Here is an 18,226-nt window from a genome sequence, read left to right as displayed (position 1 = left end):
AGTGTGTTGGCAAGCTTTTATGCACCGACTGCGCTGCCTGAAAACTAGGTCAGCTCTATGTAAGGACTTCAGCTTACAGCGACACTGTGACCTGGGTCAGGTCAGCCCTGAATATACGTTATACATCTCATATAATCGATATTCACTTGCATTTTTTCCTTAATCATCATAAATATTACGAGGAAAGTTTTTTTTGTTGTTTAGCTCTAGTTATCATGGTAGAGTTTTAGCAGAACACAATTTGGCTATATTTTTTACATTATTTGTTTACGATGCGATGTATAATTGAAAAATTATAGACCAGCCCTATTTTAGGAACTTCATGAATACATAAGGACATACATACAAAAACACATACAAGCATAGTGTAATAGTAAAAGTATTTTATAAAACGCATAAATATTTTGCAAATCAACTTTATCAGTAATTTAATTTAATTGTTGACAAGTGAAAGACAGACGCAATGTTATCACATTATTTAAATCAGTTATCGGGGTGGGTGGCGCATGTTTTAGTGATTCAGTATACATTGTTTAATACGTACATTTTTGTTAATATTAAACTTAGGTAATAATTAATTATAGTACTTAGATAAGTACCTATATATTATGATAGAATTTATAAATATTATCCTTAAGAGAACCTTATTTAATAAGAAATAAATACATCATAAACAATGCGTAATATTTATCAGAAATCATCTAAGATCAATTTCAATGAAAGGAAGTTATCTAACGCAGCCATACTAGCAGGGTCTCTTGTATAAGGGTGAATGAACAGTCAGTCCACCTGATGGTAAGTAAGCATTGTCACGCTTGAGAACACTAAAAGTGTGAAGTAAAAGATGGAATGTGCAGAGGAAATAGTAGGGATTGAATTTGTATGTCTAATTTCTACTTGAAAATGAATACACGGTTCATACAATTTTTTGAACTGTACAAAATGATATAGGCGGTTCCTGGTGACGTTTAACTTAATCACACACATCTATCAGAAATGTCATGAGAAAAATCTGATTTTAGATTAAAGTGTGCAATATTTTCGTGATAGCGATGGTTTTATGATAAGAGATAGTTGACCCTCTTGCATCATGCCGTTGTTAACAGGGTAGAAGTACCCAGTTTGAAAATTCTAACTTTGCTAAAAATATTTTTATTTTATGAATTCTAAGTACCCAGTTCTTAAAACTTATAACATCAAAAGTTTTTCATTTATAATACAGTTCTTTAACAGTACCTAGATATATAAACAATAAAGAGGGTAATTAGTAAATATTGCATGCAATAGGGGTGTTAAAGCTCTAGGCGATTCTTATCCTCCGGGAATGATTGGTGAGCCAAGTGTTTGCCTCGATTCACTTTTGAAACTTTCTAACCCTGTGTTGAAGAGAAGCGGTAGGGAGGGGCGAGCGCGGGTGCCAGAGAGAGGGTACCGACCTCATTGCCCATTGCCACTCCTCCCGCCGAGGCGGCAGGCCATTTTTATTGAAAACACTTCCGAGTTACATATCGTGCGCGACTTTTTTCGGACGCAATCCTTACATCCTTGACTTTTTTTAATAGTTTTAAATTATCCAACATATTTATTATAATTGGCTCGGAAAAAGTGACGCAAATCAATGATGATTTTTATTGTAACTTTATTATATTTTGGGAGTGTTTGAAAAGTGTTATTTTGATTGAAAAATATAAGTGCGCCCCGCGGTCTATTTTCCATTCGGTGTCGAGTTCGTACGGTTGCGAAAAGTGGCGAAGTTCGGTCATCTCCGGCGGTGATCGCAACAACGGAGGCGCTTTATCCACCCCGCCCGTGAGCAAGGGAGATAGAAAACTCTGCTGACATGGCGACAGTGCGAATGGACTAATGTTTTTCACGTGGAAAACTCATCCCTTGAACAAACAATCATAAAGGTATGCTGTACACGACTTTAAACTATCTACTTATTACCCAAAAATTCCTTTAATTTATTACATGAAATAAGGATAAAGGTTTCGTTCACCCTAGTTAAAATAAAATTTATTATTATTGTTTTTATTTTGATATTAAAATTAAATTATTTCATTCAAAATATCGAATGATATCTGTTTGTGAAATTGTATGAGACTTATGTCTTATATAGAGCTCATAATAACACCTTAAAAATTAAATTGACGAATTAATTTTTGAAGTTGAATTATCGGTGTCCTTGGTAGCTAACGGCAGTACATTACCGGTAGGTACTCACACCCTAAACGCTTTAGTCATCGTTTTATTACCAAATCATAGTGTTCATCTAGGTACCCATAAATTAGTTTGATGGACTATCAATGTAAGGGCGATCTTAGTAACGCGAGAGGAAATCAATAAATTTCAATAAATCAATATTTTACCGTGCACCCTGCGCTGAATATATCCGCTGCCGCCATTTCGATGATGACGACGTATTTTTTGTGAGAGATATTCGAGCCGCGCAGCGAGTCGGTATTCGCCGCGCGGGGTTGCGACCGTCAGTCGTCGGGTGAGCGGGGTGCGACGTAAACGCGGACTCGGACTATGGCGGAAGGGCTGATTCTCATTCCCATAAAAGGGTCGAGTTGATTATAGTGCAGATACGTGTGGTACGTTTACTTATGTTTGTGCAGTGATTTAATTATTCTCAATTTGTTCTTATCGCGTCGTATCGGTTGATTTAGTGTGGATATCGTAGGTAATAATGCCATTGTGATGACGTAATGTAACGCGCTCGACTGGGTGCGTAGTAATAATTCGTGCGCCCGTTTATACCGCGATAACATTTGTGGTCAGCACCTGTGGATGTAAAGCAAATAATGGTTTAAAAATACTTTAAATATATCCGATGTATCCAATAAGATTCTAATAAGAAATTGTTCACAACGATGTGTTGATTGCTAGCGAATAATTAATTTATTACACTTAATTCATTGAACATATTTTGATTGCACTTGCACTGTAACGTTGAAATATTTGTATATGCATACAAACTATAACACGTATAATGTTTTCCTACTGCAGTGCGCTCGCTGCACAGATTCTCCTCCCGCCGCCGCTAGAGGCGCCCTCGATTTTTAACCTTGATCAATCTATGAGGTCTATCTATCTACAAAGGATACAAACGTGCATTTACTGTTTCATGACAGTATAATAAATACATATCTAGATGTTCATTTTACAGTTATTTTTTTTTAATTGGCATTAATTATATTTAGAAAATAAGTAGGAGGAGGAGAAGGAGGAGGAGTGTACTTCGGAATATAATTTATAGACATCCTGATGCGAAATGTATGGTTTATTAATAAATAAACAATAACTTTTTTAAACAATAAAAATATTATGAATATTTATATATCTTACTTACTTATTAAATTAAATATCTTGAACGTTAATTCGAAAAAAAAGTCGACGTAATATTTCATTTCATTTATTTATTTCTGGAAATAATGCATGTTTTAATATTAATAGTATCTATGTGCAACATGTTATTATTTGCCGCTTTATCTTTGCCACCACAAGAAAAGTCATATTCGTCATATTTCGCGTGCTCATCCTCAGAGGATAATCGCGTGACAGATAACACCTAACTTTGCTCACATGCCATAATAATAGTACATATAAATTTTTCTTCTAACACGATACTAGAGAAATCGAACAACAGTAGTCCATCAAAATCATATTTGAAGGAACTTTAATATTTTATATACATAGGTATACTTTAAAATATAATTTAAAATAATTAGGTACCAACCATCCCACATAGGAAAAATTTTAAATTCAAAACATCCCACACAATCGAATAAAGTTGTCTTTCCTTATATTAGATTATTTACTGATTTGTATACTTATTTAGTTTTTATCCCCTTTTCCAGGTCCTCTCGCGCCCGTCACACAAAAGCACTATGAGAAAATAAAAATGGCTTCAAAGTAAACACTATCCATTGTTAAAGTTTTGTTGTATTATTCACGGAACAAGAGAGAATACTTATGTATACACAGAGATATTGTTGATATATATAGCTCTTAAGCCTGAGTGGTATTAATTATATCTTCCAAAGAAATAATACTGATTAAAGATGGCTACGCAAAGATTTTGTTTGAGGTGGAACAACCACCAGTCAAATATGCTGTCCGTATTTGATCAACTATTACATGCAGAGACGTTTACCGATGTGACACTGGCTGTCGATGGCCAATTGCTTAAAGCACACAAAATGGTTTTATCGGCTTGTAGCCCATACTTTCAAGCCCTTTTCGTAAATCACCAAGAGAAACATCCTATTGTTATACTAAAAGATGTACCTTATTCAGACATGAAAAGCTTGTTGGACTTCATGTACCGAGGAGAAGTAAGTGTTGATCAAGAACGGCTTACGGCATTTTTAAAAGTAGCTGAAAGCCTAAGAATAAAAGGCCTTACGGAAGTAAATGAGGAGAAATGCGATATTCCAGCGCTTACAAATTCACTTATACAACAACAACAAACTAATAACTCTGCGCATACACCACCACCGCAATTGCATAGAATACATCCTTACATGCATCAAAAAAGGCCCGCGTCGGGAATTCCAAGTGGAGGTGCCCCTCCAAACTTGCTCATGCCTTTATTGGGTAATGCATTAATGCAACCGAAGAGGAAAAGGGGTCGACCAAGGAAGCTGAGTGGAAGTTCGAGTGATGCTTTAAATACCGCCGCCAGTCCCCCAGGAGAGTTCATCCCAGAATCAGCATCCCACGCTTCATCAAACAGAGCTGGAGACCAGTTGATAAGAGGCTCACCTGAAATGCTAGAGGTCAAGATGTCGATGGACGGTTTCAACCCAGAAGATGGGACAACTTCGGGTGGCGAGGATGGAGGGGAGGCTCTCATGATAGATGAAGGCGATGATGCTCAATCCAACGAGGCACCGAATTCAGGCAAAGACTCCGAATCTGCAGGTATGTACTATGATAATGCACATACACGGTGATAGTAACGATTTATGATAGTAATTTTTTACTCTTATAATTCTTAATCTAATTTATTGCTATTCTTGTATGCAACGTTATTGGTAGATATTGTTATTGAGACGGTTTCATGTACTCCAAACAATAAACATCGCGAAAAGAATTTAACGAATCATGACTTGTACTCGCTTATCTATTGTAAATACAAATGTAATCTTCCCTTCCATTTACCTAACACCGCTAGAAAAGATGAACAATATGAAAAGAGAAATTGTTTAAAGAAAAGCTAATGGGATATAAGCTTTGATGTTAAAAATCTAAAAATATAAGTGAAAAGTGAAGTGATTATTAATGATTATATTATATTTAATTTATTTTTCTGAACGGGGTAAGTGATAATCTATAAAATTTTTCGTATCGAAAGATAAATGCTTATTCTTCCATAAAAGAATGAATTCTTTGCTTGCTTTTCTGCTTTCGGGGAGAGCTATTAGAGGAATGGCCAGGGGCATTTTCGGTGTGGTATAATTGAGTAACAACATTTCATTCTTATAACTTCCTTAAACAAGTATATATAACGTAGAGTAAAGGGAAAACAAACAAGGCTTATTCCCAATAGCTTTCCTTCACATAAAGCAAATTGGAAATATTATAGTGTCTGGATTCTAATCTATTTTTTTTGCTACGCTAAAATATTTCCATATGCAAATAGAATCATGAAAAAGTAAACATACCATTCAATTTTAAACTCGTCATAACTCTGCATAGTTAGTAAGAATCAATTAAATTATTTCAGATACCGCAAAAGTACCCAAAGAGGAAACACAACCAAATTATCCGTCAAACGGTCCCGTGCTTTCTATCGAAAATGGATCAATTAAACAAGAAACTGTTACGGAAGGCACAGACGAATACAACGAACCCATAGAGTATAAATATAATCCAGACAGAAGCCGAGAAAATTCTAATTCACGAGACGGCCCGTTGAAAGATACAGATGATAAAAACAGGCTAGGTCGTAACTTAAAACCAAAGAATAGTAAAAAAATACTTCCTCAAATGTCAAAATTTAGAGCTCGAACTCTGTTCAATCAACTCTCTGGCTTATCTAATTTGAATCCTGCTCTGAATAGCTTTGATAAATTCCCTCCTGAAACTGTTCTTATGCCAGCCCTTGCCACTCAATTATTTGCGGCAGAGTTGGAACAAAACAACCTCAATATGGCTAACAACGAAGTGGCAGACTTATCCCAAACTAATTGGGAACATCGCATATTTCCTTCTCCAATTAGGAAGAATAACATAGGCAATGTCGGCAACTATCATGAGGAAACTAACGAGTCGGTGCGGGATTACTGCATTAAGGAAGGCGAGAATGTATTCAGATGCAAAATATGTGCGAGGGTATATACTCACATAAGCAATTTCTGTCGACACTATGTCACTTCTCACAAAAAAGACGTTAAAGTCTTCCCTTGCCCCATTTGCTTCAAAGAATTCACCCGCAAAGACAACATGATCGCACATTTAAAAATAATACACAAAAATCAACCGAATGCCAATGAGCAAACGGCTAAGCAAGAGTCTTAATTATTTGTACGGAAAATTATACTCATGTTACTTACACGATTAGACGAAAAGATCTGATTTTATGTGTAAGTTATATTAAATTTTGTCTGATAAAATAGAATTTGATCGAGTAAAACGTGTAGTTTGCAATCGTGTAGGAGTTCGAGCTCTAAGTTTCACCTCTATCAATAAGTTTGTTGATATTTTGAACGACGTTGATCGTTCGTTGTTATATTTATCTATTTATTTATGTTGTTCCATTTGTTTCTTAGAGTGCTGAACTTCAAAGAGATTTTAACAAATTTTGTAATTTACTTGTTATTTTGCACTCACTTGTTACTTAATTTTATTACTTACAAACTTTCAGGGTACAAAGTAACTACTCATAGTGATCGTTTAATCAAAACGTAGTTTATTCGATTACATGCAATTCTCATTGAACTGAATTAGTTAGTGTAGATTAGAATTTACTTTACGAGTATACCAATGGCGGAGCCTTTTTGTAAATTATAAATTATATGATATTTATTAAGCGGTATATTAAAAGTAACACTACAGAGGCTATAATCCTTACAAAAAGGCTAATATCGCCATTATAATATAGTAGTGGTGTGAAATGCATTTTCATTAATTAACTTGCCTTTTAGTGATCTTAGTTATAATATACATTAAAGAACTTCTCTGAAGTTATAACTCAATGTGGGCTATGATTTTAATTTCTAGGTTTGTTAAGATTAATTTAAAATAGTTTATCGATGTTGGAAGGTTTGGTTGTAAATGTTATTCTGTCAAAATAAATGCAGCACGGTTGCTAATAGTTGAATAACACTACACTAACCTCATTGAAACAAGTATATAGCATTGATACAGTTCCTTGATATGTTGCAGCTATTAATCTTTATTATATCGAAAATTAAAAAACCTATGCTAAATAGGGTGATGTTTATTCTTTTTTTTCCGTTTAAGGAATGAGTATATGTTAAAGACAATACCTATCATAAAACTAAAGTAGAAATGTTTATACTACCTATATAAAATAACGAACATACCATTATTATTATATTGACATGTATATATCCTTAAAATATCTAGCAAAGAGTATATATAATATGTTAAAAAAGAAGATTATTTGAAATGTATAAAATAAAAATTGTTATTACTTGTAACGACACAACTTCACGTTGTTGTTAAAGTGATGTTAGCAAGGTGCTTTGGAAAAGGTTTAAATACAGGAACCATGAGATGATTTGTAAATTCTATTTAATTAGATGTCAAATTGCCTTAAATTTAAATTAAGGGATCGTACTTATAATTTGGTTATATTTAGATGCAATTGTAGTCTTCCAAACCGGTAGCGAACACGTCGTCTTAGTTCAATTATTTACAAGATACTTACAAAAAACAAATAGGTACCTACTGAAATTATTGATTATTTGTCTTTATCAGTCGGATGTTTTACCCAGAACGATACGTTAAATTTTGTAATTTGTAGGTCCAGGGAACGCTTGCCTATTAGTGTGCCTTTACTTGTTATATTAATAAGTTAATTCGACTACTAGTTGACTAAGAAATTTCAAAGAATATTGTGTATAATTGTTTATTTTCATTATTCAAAGTTTACAATCTATTTTAAGAAGCTTCCTTAGGATTATAGAAACCTTTAGGCCCAAGTAGTTAAATATTTGTAGGAAATTAGGACTGTCATCTCATGTTTCCCACTTTACTCGAAATTAAAAAAGGATATATGAATAAAAACGATTTATAATATTTTTAACAGGGCGATTTCGCCTGCTTAATCGTTGTTAAGACTGTTAAATTCATTAAACATTAAATAACGAATTTATTGTACCCTTCATAAATTTATAAGAAAAAATTTATCTTGGAAATTGGATAGGTACTTAATGATGAAAATTAGTAATATTTGAATGAGAGGCTAATGAAGTTTAGTATCTACTTACAATAGTCAATTTAGCCAGTGCCTAAACTTAAATTTTCGGAAACTTAAAATCGTAGAACTTTCTTTTTAAATGTCTAATGTTTGAATCTGAATCCCTTCATAGAGTTCCTTACATATATTGCATTGTATACATTAATTTATTATTGTAGGTTCTGTAACAAACTCGTATCCATCAATTATTTATTTTTAAACAAGTTAATTTCAAATGTTAATATTGATTGAAATTTATTTATTTATATAAATGCTATATCATCAATTGGTGCTAAATTAAACTTAAGAAATGTCGCATATAATGTGATGTTATAAATGATGTCCCTAAACAAAATGTTATTTGTTGATAATGTTATTTTCAAATATATCTATGTACGCTGCCCTAGTTTGTTAATTTTAAAATTAACTCTACGAAATGGGGCCCTTCTGTGAAACTAGAATGAATGTATAGTATATTTATTTACAAAGATATCTATTTATTTTCAAACTGTTACTTGCTATCGTTATGTAATATATTAGAGTATATCACGACATATTCACGATTCATATATAGACTTATCTTGAGCAAATACTAAAGTAATATTTATGCTTCTTAAAGATTATTAATTATATCGATAATATTTCAAATTTTAATGAAAATAGTAGAGAGTATGTATTTAAATTTGCATCAAATACAATATTGTGTACCTATTTACGATGCTATAATAGTTACTGTTATTTCCTTTTACTCTAAGTAAAGCTTATGAAATCTACATTACTTAGCTGGCGTAGAGAGGTGTTATGTATTAGTTTGTTGCGATTCGCAGTGTTTTGCGGGAACACAGATACACTCAACTATGATATATTTTATGCAAACAATATTATGTAACTGTTCTAATAATACAGAAATATATGCACATATTTTTTTTATATAAATAAATATATATTTGAAAACTATGACATCGTGCGCAGGCACGCCTAACTAAATAAGGAACAATAACGTGCAAATATAAATGTTGTAATAAAAATAACTTATTATGAATTTGGGAACAGACGATCATAATGTTTTGTTATAACTCTTCAATTCGAAAATGTAATAAAATATTTATATTTACACCTCTCTTTAACATATACATAGATTTTAAAATATGGGTTTAAATTAATACAAATTATTATATTATATTCAATAATAGAAGTTAGCCAAATGTTGATTCCATATTTTTTGTTATGTGCACATAGACAATAGTGAAGGCAAACTGTAATAAATTTAGAAAGATTTAGATTTGAAAGTTACACGAATAGCATTATTTGTTAATATAACAAAATACAATCGTATACAATAATATGTTAATTACTATTTTTAGAATCTTTAAAAAAATAAAAGTTACATCAAAAGAGAGTTAATTTTTACTTAATGTTATTTTTTTATTTTATTTTCTTCGTTACTGTTTGTTTTATACCTCTTTATTTATTACGTGGTTCACTCTTATTCGATGTTGATTTTTTCTTTGTGAAGTTTAAGTACTTATATTATATTAACTGTCTTATCTATGTACCTACTTTGTTTATTGTTTTATAAAAGATTTGCTACTGTTCATTGTCCCTATCGTATTGGTTATTATAAATCATAAATCAACGGCACCATGGTTTAACCTCTGTGTAAGTGTATCTTACTGGTGATATCAGCAACGATGCTATTAACAATTAATTCATTCTTTTATAATAAATAAATATATAATAGTAGCAAAGTAACAACACGGGTTATTAGTAAAGATTAGAATAAGTTATTTATAATATATTATAGTTTTAAATTGTGTTGTAAAAAAGGAGTGAATTTTCTATTCTGTAGAAAAATAGTAGTCACGAAGAGAGGACTGATCAGGTAGGTAACGTTATCATTAAATTGATACTTCTCTCACGTTTTGTAGATGGTGTGGTTAGAGCTAGGATTTATGTTTAAAATGCTTTCAATGTTGCTCAAATTTACGCTATGCGAGAACAAAGTATTTTTGGTTCAGTACAAATTGTTGCTTGTATCCCTTAAATCCATGGACAATTAGTTTCATTTATACTTTATATGTTATTTTATTCTATGACATTATAATTAACTTTTTTATAATTAAAAGTCTCAAAAGGCAGCTACATCATTTTAAGCTTAATGCAAAATCAATGTACACGCCCTTCAATATATTATGACCCACCTTATGTGATCTTTTAGCTAAGCTGACGTTAATTTACGTCCTTTATACTTAAATATCATTAATATGTACCTACTACAGAACTTGCCGAAACAGTTCCAAATGCAAATCCTTGAGTCCTATTTTATTCATAGTGAAACTTTACTTTTTGTTAAATAATTGTTTAATTTATTATTTAGATAATATGATTATTTTGTAATGTTTACATGTTTGTTCTCTTACGATCCGTTCTATTGTAGTATATAAAATATTATAGTTAATGTTCGACTCTAAATAGAATTAAAAAAAATTAAGCATTTTCTTATTACGTTCATCTGAATTTTTTGTTTCTAGTTGAATACATGTTTTATTTAAGGTCCTTCCGACGAGCGAGTTTGTGATCTATGTCTTAGATATTTTAAATTTAGATATTACAAAAAAATTTTGGTGCTAATATTGTCTTCTTGACATTATTCTTTTTTGGTATATGACAAACTCGTTCAAGAAGTAGTTCAATCACTTTTTTGTTTTTTTTTTTTATCATGGTGTAATTAATTACTCATTGAACAAATAAATCTTAATATATTTTATGTTGTTGTTTTTTTTTGTTTGTTTTTTATTTCCCTTTATTAGCACATTATCACAAGCTATTGTTATTATTTTTTGCAGAAATAATTTTTCACCATTCATTAATCATCTTGCCCTTTCCTTTATAAATTGTTTTTATTTTCCAGGACGTGGTACTCCAGAATTTGAGAGTAAAGACACACTTTATCTCCAATCAACTTACAACGATGCTTCAGGGAAAATTCGCGTTAATCCAGCAACACAGTCGGCGTCAACTTCCAATGAATATCAAAACGATTCAATAAATAACAACACTTTACAACCAGGCAACCAGGCCCAGAGACCATCGGCTCGACGGCGGATACGGAGAAGAGCTAATTCAGCCTCCAACGACCCCGCGGAGCAACTTACGGAAATGTCGGTCAGAGGACTAAATCTCTTCAGATACGCTTCGGTGAACGAAGGCGTTTATCAATGCACAGAATGTGCGAAGGAAAACATACAAAAAACATTTAAAAATAAGTATTCATTCCAGAGACACGCATTCCTCTATCATGAGGGTCAACAGCGAAAAGTCTTCCCTTGTCCTGTATGCTGCAAAGAATTTTCCAGGCCAGATAAAATGAAGAACCATATGAAAACGACACACGACTGTTATGTACCTAAGGATTGTGTTTATCCGCCAAATACATATTTCATATTACCGGGTCCGCTTCCAATTGATGGAATCGATCCATCTGGAATCAAATTAGAAACTGTGGGGTCCGGTTCACCTCACGGTTCAATACCACATTCTTCTCCTGATCCCGCGCAGGCTTAGAAGATACAGTGGTCTAAGTAATATATATAAATTCCAAGTGTACTTTTATAGACATTCATAGTGCCTTCTATAAAATGCCTTATGTTGTTTAAAATATATTCTTGCAATTATTAGGTAGATATAGGTATCCAGAGTTAATTAGTTTGTACAAGTCGTTCTATTTTTGGAGTGGAATTTTAATATACATTTTATATTTCCAATGATACTGTTATGCATTTAATATCTAATGTTTGTTGGAGCTCATTGTTTCAATAGTTTAAAATATTAAGGTTGTGCGGATTAGACAATAATTATACAAAATAAATAAAGGCCAGTTTCGCCTGAATTATGGCGATTAAATTTTAGAGTTTTTACAGAAATATTATATAGAAATGACGGGTGCTTAGGAAGTCTGAAAATTTTCTACGTTTTACGCTCTTTATTGTATTTAATTCTGTTATATTATTCTTCTTATATATACAGATAATAAGTAGTAGTTAAAATCACATATTTAGCAACCAAAGACTGTAATTTCCTAATAATATTCCGTTTTAAAAATCTGAATATTTTAAAGTTTCCTCTCTTTCAAAACCTGACTTAGAAATTACTAAACTTTCTAAGTTATTCGCCATTGTAATAATTTAAATATGTATAATATGTTATCGTATAAAATTAAGCAAAAATATTATATTATTACTAATGATTATATCAACATATGTAATAGTGCCATAGCACAAATATTTTGTATAACAGTTTCCATTTTTTTTTTAATTTTCGTAGGTTATATAATTGTATAAAGGAGTTCTATCACAATAGAACCTAAAACGACAATCAGCAGTTCTTCCATTGATAAGGAAAAAATATAAATATCATTAATTTAGGTGATAATACTATGTTAACGTTTTAAAATATAACATTATTGTTTATGGTAGGTAAGTTTATTACTGGTTAAAGTGTTTATAACGAGCAATTTTATATAAGATTGATATACCTAGGTATATAATAGTATAGATATATTTACTTAAAATCGGTTATTTGAGTTTTGTGTTTTAGATTTTGCGCACAATTTTTATATAAGTTTATCTAAGGTTATAAGGTTCAAGTTGGTGTATATAGTGGGGGACGTATAAACTTGGATCGTTATAGATTTTATATTCACCGTTAAGGTATTAACAATTGCAGTGTGATGTTTTTTTTTTAATTTAGTTAGGTATTATATTATGCGCCAGTCAATCGCACAAATTCTTTCCCGGAGACGTGTAAAGGGCTTTTTCATTTTATTTGTCTATCTGCTTTATAAGAAGCGACCTACGATAGGATCTACCTACAACTTGGAGTCTATAATTTTTATTGCGTCCGAGCTGTTAACCTGTTATTTATTTCTTTTTTTTTTCTTTGTAGTATTTTATTTTGTGATATTAGTGCTAACTAAGTTAGCTGTCATGTTCATTGTTAAAATATCATTATTTTCTCTTCACTTTATCCTACACGCTGCTAGGCAGCATATCGCTGGAAAGCAATTAAAAATCGTTTTCAATGAGTATTACGTATAAACGTACAAACATATATCTCATTATTTCTTTCTATTATACTTAGTTACTGCAATTATTGTATTTTTGAATTTTTCTACCTAATAGGTTCACACTTTTATTTGAATGACGGCAAATGTTTCCTCGTTGACATGGTATTCATATTTCAATGATAATTTTTAATTTATTAAATTTTTTGCATTTTATAGATATATTCACGAAAAACAACTATCGTACCATCTCACTTGTCAAAACTTACCAATGCTTATCGAATAGAAGATTCTTACATTTAGAAATCGAGTAGGCCTAATCGTAATTTTTGCAAGTCGTTAATTTTTATGTCAGGATTTAAAGTTTCTAGACTCTAATGTAAGTTGGTATATATGAGAATTTAAGTGTGGACCTTTAAAAGTGCATTCAATTATCTACCTATTGAGGAGTTTTTATAAAGTCTATCTTTATCTAATAATAGATCTAGTGCAATATAATTTGCAAGTGTTAATTAATTCTATATTCTATTAAAAGGGTATTTAATTGAAGAACAGATAGATATTTATCAACAGTTTTCTAAACGTCTTTATTTTAGTATTATATTAAAATATCTATTTTATAGTTTTGTTTGATAAAACTTCTTTTAATTACTACATGTTTTTGTTTGTTTATTTTTTAACGGACTTGGTATGGGAACTGTCGATAACATTTTATTATTGGAAAGGAGTTAAGTACATACATTTATGACTATTCTTAAAGTATTATGTAAGTTAACATTTACGATAGATGATATACTTTTTATCAATGTTATTAACACGTACTACCACAGTTTAACTGAATTACATAGTTTTATAGATATAAATATAAATATTATTGCAAATAGCAAAGCTTTAACACTAAATTCTTTTAATGTTAAAATATTGTATGTAACAAAATTAAAGTAGTTTTAAGAAAAAGAATCTTACCATCGCAATAAGTAATTAAATGCGAATTATGTACACTACCTACAAATAATGAATAAATAAAAAATTAGATTTATTTTGTTTTCATTTTATACCTTGTATTATTGAGCAGAGCATGTTGTATTACTTATGATAAACTGAAAAAAAATACATGAATACGACCTTTTGTTATTTAGATAAATCTCACAGTAAGCTTTTACGTTTAACGTGTTTAATGCAATTCAAGTACTCATCTTGCTGAGTTAATTATGTTTAATTAAAATATAACCGATTTCAGCATATCAAACAACGTATTACGATGATGTGGACAGTAATTTCCCAGTAATAACATTGGAGGTCCTATCCACAAACACAGACCATAATTACTCTACAAATTATGCACAAGAATATAATGAACATCATCCACATGAAATGGAAGCTATGGACTGTGAAAATGACGAAACAGGTGTACATTTCCTATCAGAGCAAATAAGTAATGAATGTGATAAAAAAGAATTTGGAGTAGACGCTGCTAATAGCTCTCCAACAGTGAGGAATGACTTGCTAGAATATATGATAAGGAGTGACGGAAAAGTCGTCTGTAAGCTCTGTGGCGAGGTATTGCAAAGTCGTACACATTGGTACAGACACAAATACAAAATCCATTCGGTTAATGCTTTAAATCCAACACCGTTGTTCCAATGTGAGCAATGTGGTGTATACTTTAAAAGCAGAAAAGGTATGTATATTATTGAAAGGTAATTTTTATTTGAAAGGTCAGTCTCCGTAAAATAATGAAAGTCATAAAACATTTAAATTCATATTTCAGGTTATATTGGACATTTAGCGAGTAGACATAACGAAGTTTTAGCGGATTCTACTCCAGTTACAACTAACACGAAAGCTGAAAGTATTTCAAGTAGAACGGCAGTCGCAGAACCTCCTCCTGACATAAAAGATGAGACCGATCCTGAAATGTCAATACCAAAGACGAGTGTGCCGAATTATCAAACTGCTACGGTTGTACAGTCAACAAAATCCACGGCAAATAAGAATACAGAATCTAAAAAAACATACAGACAACAAAGTAAGGGTAGGTTACTTCGTTTGACTTGTTTAAAAGGGGAGGTTATTCGGGGTTAACTCCCCCCACTATATTGAATTAAGTAAAGATATTAACATTCATAAAATTAAAATAATGACAGGCGCGCAGCATATCATATAATATCTCGTATCCTGCTTATTTTTTATTTATCCTGGCCCATACCTACGGCCCACTAATCACTAAGATTCGCTCAATTCCTTACGGAAGCTCTTTTCTGTTTAAATAATAATAATAATAATTTGTGTTTGGGATATTTCCAGGTGATAATACCGTACGAACTGCAAGCGAATGGGAAGAAAAAAGAATCAGAGAAGAAAAACTAGTAGCTGACATAATTGCCAGAGTCCGCAAGGAATGTGAAGGTCAGGCTAACATGCCAGCGCGACGTGCGTACTCCCGTAGAACATCTGTGATGCACTCATGACATAAGAATTCTTAAATTAACATGTACAAAATGTTCCTCTTGCAATAAATTGCAGGCCTAAATTTTACAATTCAATGACTAGTGCCAAAACCGTGTCAAAATTCAACAGTGTGTCAAATATTAAATTTTACTAGATTTTACTTGTTACAAGTTGTTCATGTTTTGTTTGCATTATTATTTAAGAGCAGCTCTTTATTAGAGACTGGTTTTAATTTGAAAGCAAGCGTAGTTTGAATTTTAAATGAATTGTTTAAGATGGAAAATATTTTTTGTAAGCCAATTAAATATTACAAAAAGTCGGAAAAACTGAAACAACGTGAAAGTTCCTATTGCATGGCAATACCGCCGATGATATATTTTTTTAACGCTTAGCTTTTTTGTAATCTCATGTAAATTAAACCATAAGAAAAATAGGAATATTTATGCAATCTATATTTTGTTAAAGTACTAAAGAGGTAATTTTGTATGGTTATGAACATCTGTGATGCACTCATGACTCCTTTTATATTATTTTCAATCTGTACTGTAAAATTGAACATTAAAAATTTAGGCATACATTACCTTTACATTACTATCCAAATTTTAATTCAGTTTGAAACATAACGCTATGCAATGTTAAAAATTATGATAATCAGGGATAACTAAGAATATTCAATATTATTTTAATAAGTGGTTATTTTAATAAGTACGTTTACATAGTAATGATATTAATCATAAAGCATTGAATAATTACTTTTGAGTTTGTTTTTTTGAAAAAAAAAAAACTTCAAGATACCAATTTTAAACAGTTATTGCGTACAAGGTGTCCCGCATGTGTTATACGTACGTGATTTCGTAGAAAATACTTAAAAACGAATAGATTTTTTCTTAAACTGCAGTTAATTCTTAAACTGTAATTTTCCATATTTACATCCCTAGTTCGCATTATGCTCCACCGGAAAATACAGCATTGTGCGGATGGCAAAGATCTGCGCGTTGTTATTCAAAGGTGTAGAGATACAGTTGCAAGAATTTATCAAATAGAAATCAAACCCTAAAAAGACACAAGTTTGTGCGTTTACCACAAAGAAAATACCCTTCGTCATATCTCCATGCTTTCAGGGCATTCCTACTAGAGTCTCAGCTAGTATTAGTATACCTTGTGTCGACATTTCATGTGACGTCCAGTTTCGTTGTCATCTGGAAGGTAAGGCTAAGTTAGCCTCTCAAAAACTTGGTGTGCTCTGTAGAGCGGGACAGTATTTCACACCCGGCCAACGCCTTCAACTCTATATAAGGCACAGGTCAGGCCGCACATGGAATACTGTTCCCATCTCTGGGCCGGTGCACCCAAGTACCAGCTCCTTCTTTTTGACCGAATCCAGCGACGTGCAACACGGTTGGTGGACGATCCTTAAATTACTAATCGGCTGGACTCTTTGGCTCTCCGTAGAGATGTTGCATCTCTCTGCGTTTTTTACCGCATTTTCCATGGTAAATGCTCTGAAGAGCTGTGCGGAACAATACTTGCCAACAATAAATTCAGCAATTTCACCACCGAACTACACGCCACAAGCTCAAATATCACCCACATCATCTCGATACTTGGCGTTCTTCCACTGTGCGTTTTAGGAGGAACTTCCTACCGCGCACTACTCCTTTGTGGAACGACCTTCCAACTTCAGCTTTTCCGAAGGATTATGATTTAGAATACTTCAAGAAAAGAGCGTACTCCTCCCTTAAAGGCCGGCAACGCACCCACAGTACTCTGTGGATGTGGATGTTCATGGGCGACGCCAATCATCGCTTTTTCTGTCCGGTGACGCGCAAGCTCGTTTGCAGGCTTATACATAAAAAAAAAATAAAAAATATACGTCGGGGATTTAATGAGTAAGTACATATTATTTTACGTAGATATCAGCGCGTGAAAAACTTTTCCTAAATTATTAGATAATACATGTTATTATTAAACATGTGACACTGAATATCCCCGTGACCGATCTCTCTATAAGGATAGGTACATAATATATAAACTTTAATAATGTATTCTAAGCTCTCGCTGTAAAATATTAGTCTCCATAGTAAACTATGGAGTCTACTCTCCATAAGTGCGACAACTCTTAACGGACTATGAGCGAACAAACAAAAATATTTTAAGTGGTTAGTATAGAGTTTACTGTTTCAACTTTCTATAAATGTTCTGTGGCCTAGTACAATTTTGGAGTCATGTTCTTTTGTGTGTTTCAAGTGGCTGTTACATAATAACCGATACTAAATGTT

The 18,226-nt window shown here is 32.1% G+C and overlaps 1 protein-coding gene across 4 annotated transcripts; it reads left to right on the top strand.

The window, feature by feature from the left end:
* The first annotated feature begins 1,468 nt into the window (after positions 1-1,468).
* LOC123705682 (protein tramtrack, beta isoform-like) lies at positions 1,469-16,381 on the top strand. 4 transcript variants are annotated; one of them, XM_045654641.1, is made up of 5 exons: positions 2,442-2,597; positions 3,864-4,929; positions 14,737-15,177; positions 15,268-15,531; positions 15,804-16,381. In XM_045654641.1, the coding sequence occupies exons 2-5, from the start codon at positions 4,068-4,070 to the stop codon at positions 15,965-15,967; spliced, it is 1,731 nt and encodes a 576-aa protein (XP_045510597.1). In that variant the 5' UTR covers positions 2,442-2,597; positions 3,864-4,067; the 3' UTR covers positions 15,968-16,381. The 4 variants fall into 4 exon arrangements, with proteins under 4 accessions (XP_045510595.1, XP_045510597.1, XP_045510596.1 ...); XM_045654639.1 differs by lacking the exons at positions 2,442-2,597; positions 14,737-15,177; positions 15,268-15,531; positions 15,804-16,381 and adding exons at positions 1,469-1,910; positions 5,735-11,201; XM_045654640.1 differs by lacking the exons at positions 14,737-15,177; positions 15,268-15,531; positions 15,804-16,381 and adding an exon at positions 11,346-14,531 and having other exon boundaries at positions 2,447-2,597.
* The last annotated feature ends 1,845 nt before the right edge of the window (positions 16,382-18,226 follow it).

This window comes from Colias croceus, chromosome 2 (assembly GCF_905220415.1).
Source record: "Colias croceus chromosome 2, ilColCroc2.1".
NCBI classification, from domain to species: domain Eukaryota; kingdom Metazoa; phylum Arthropoda; class Insecta; order Lepidoptera; family Pieridae; genus Colias; species Colias croceus.
The sequence above is the reverse complement of the archived record's forward strand: the minus strand, read 5'-3'. Positions and strand labels throughout refer to the sequence as shown.

Bases quoted from the DNA above. Each gene is read 5' to 3' on its own strand.
- LOC123705682 (XM_045654641.1), top strand. From the start codon at position 4,068: ATGGCTACGCAAAGATTTTGTTTGAGGTGGAACAACCACCAGTCAAAT. The intron at 4,930-14,736 runs GTATGTACTATG...AACCGATTTCAG, and splicing joins CAAAGACTCCGAATCTGCAG to CATATCAAACAACGTATTAC. The intron at 15,532-15,803 runs GTAGGTTACTTC...GGATATTTCCAG, and splicing joins ATACAGACAACAAAGTAAGG to GTGATAATACCGTACGAACT.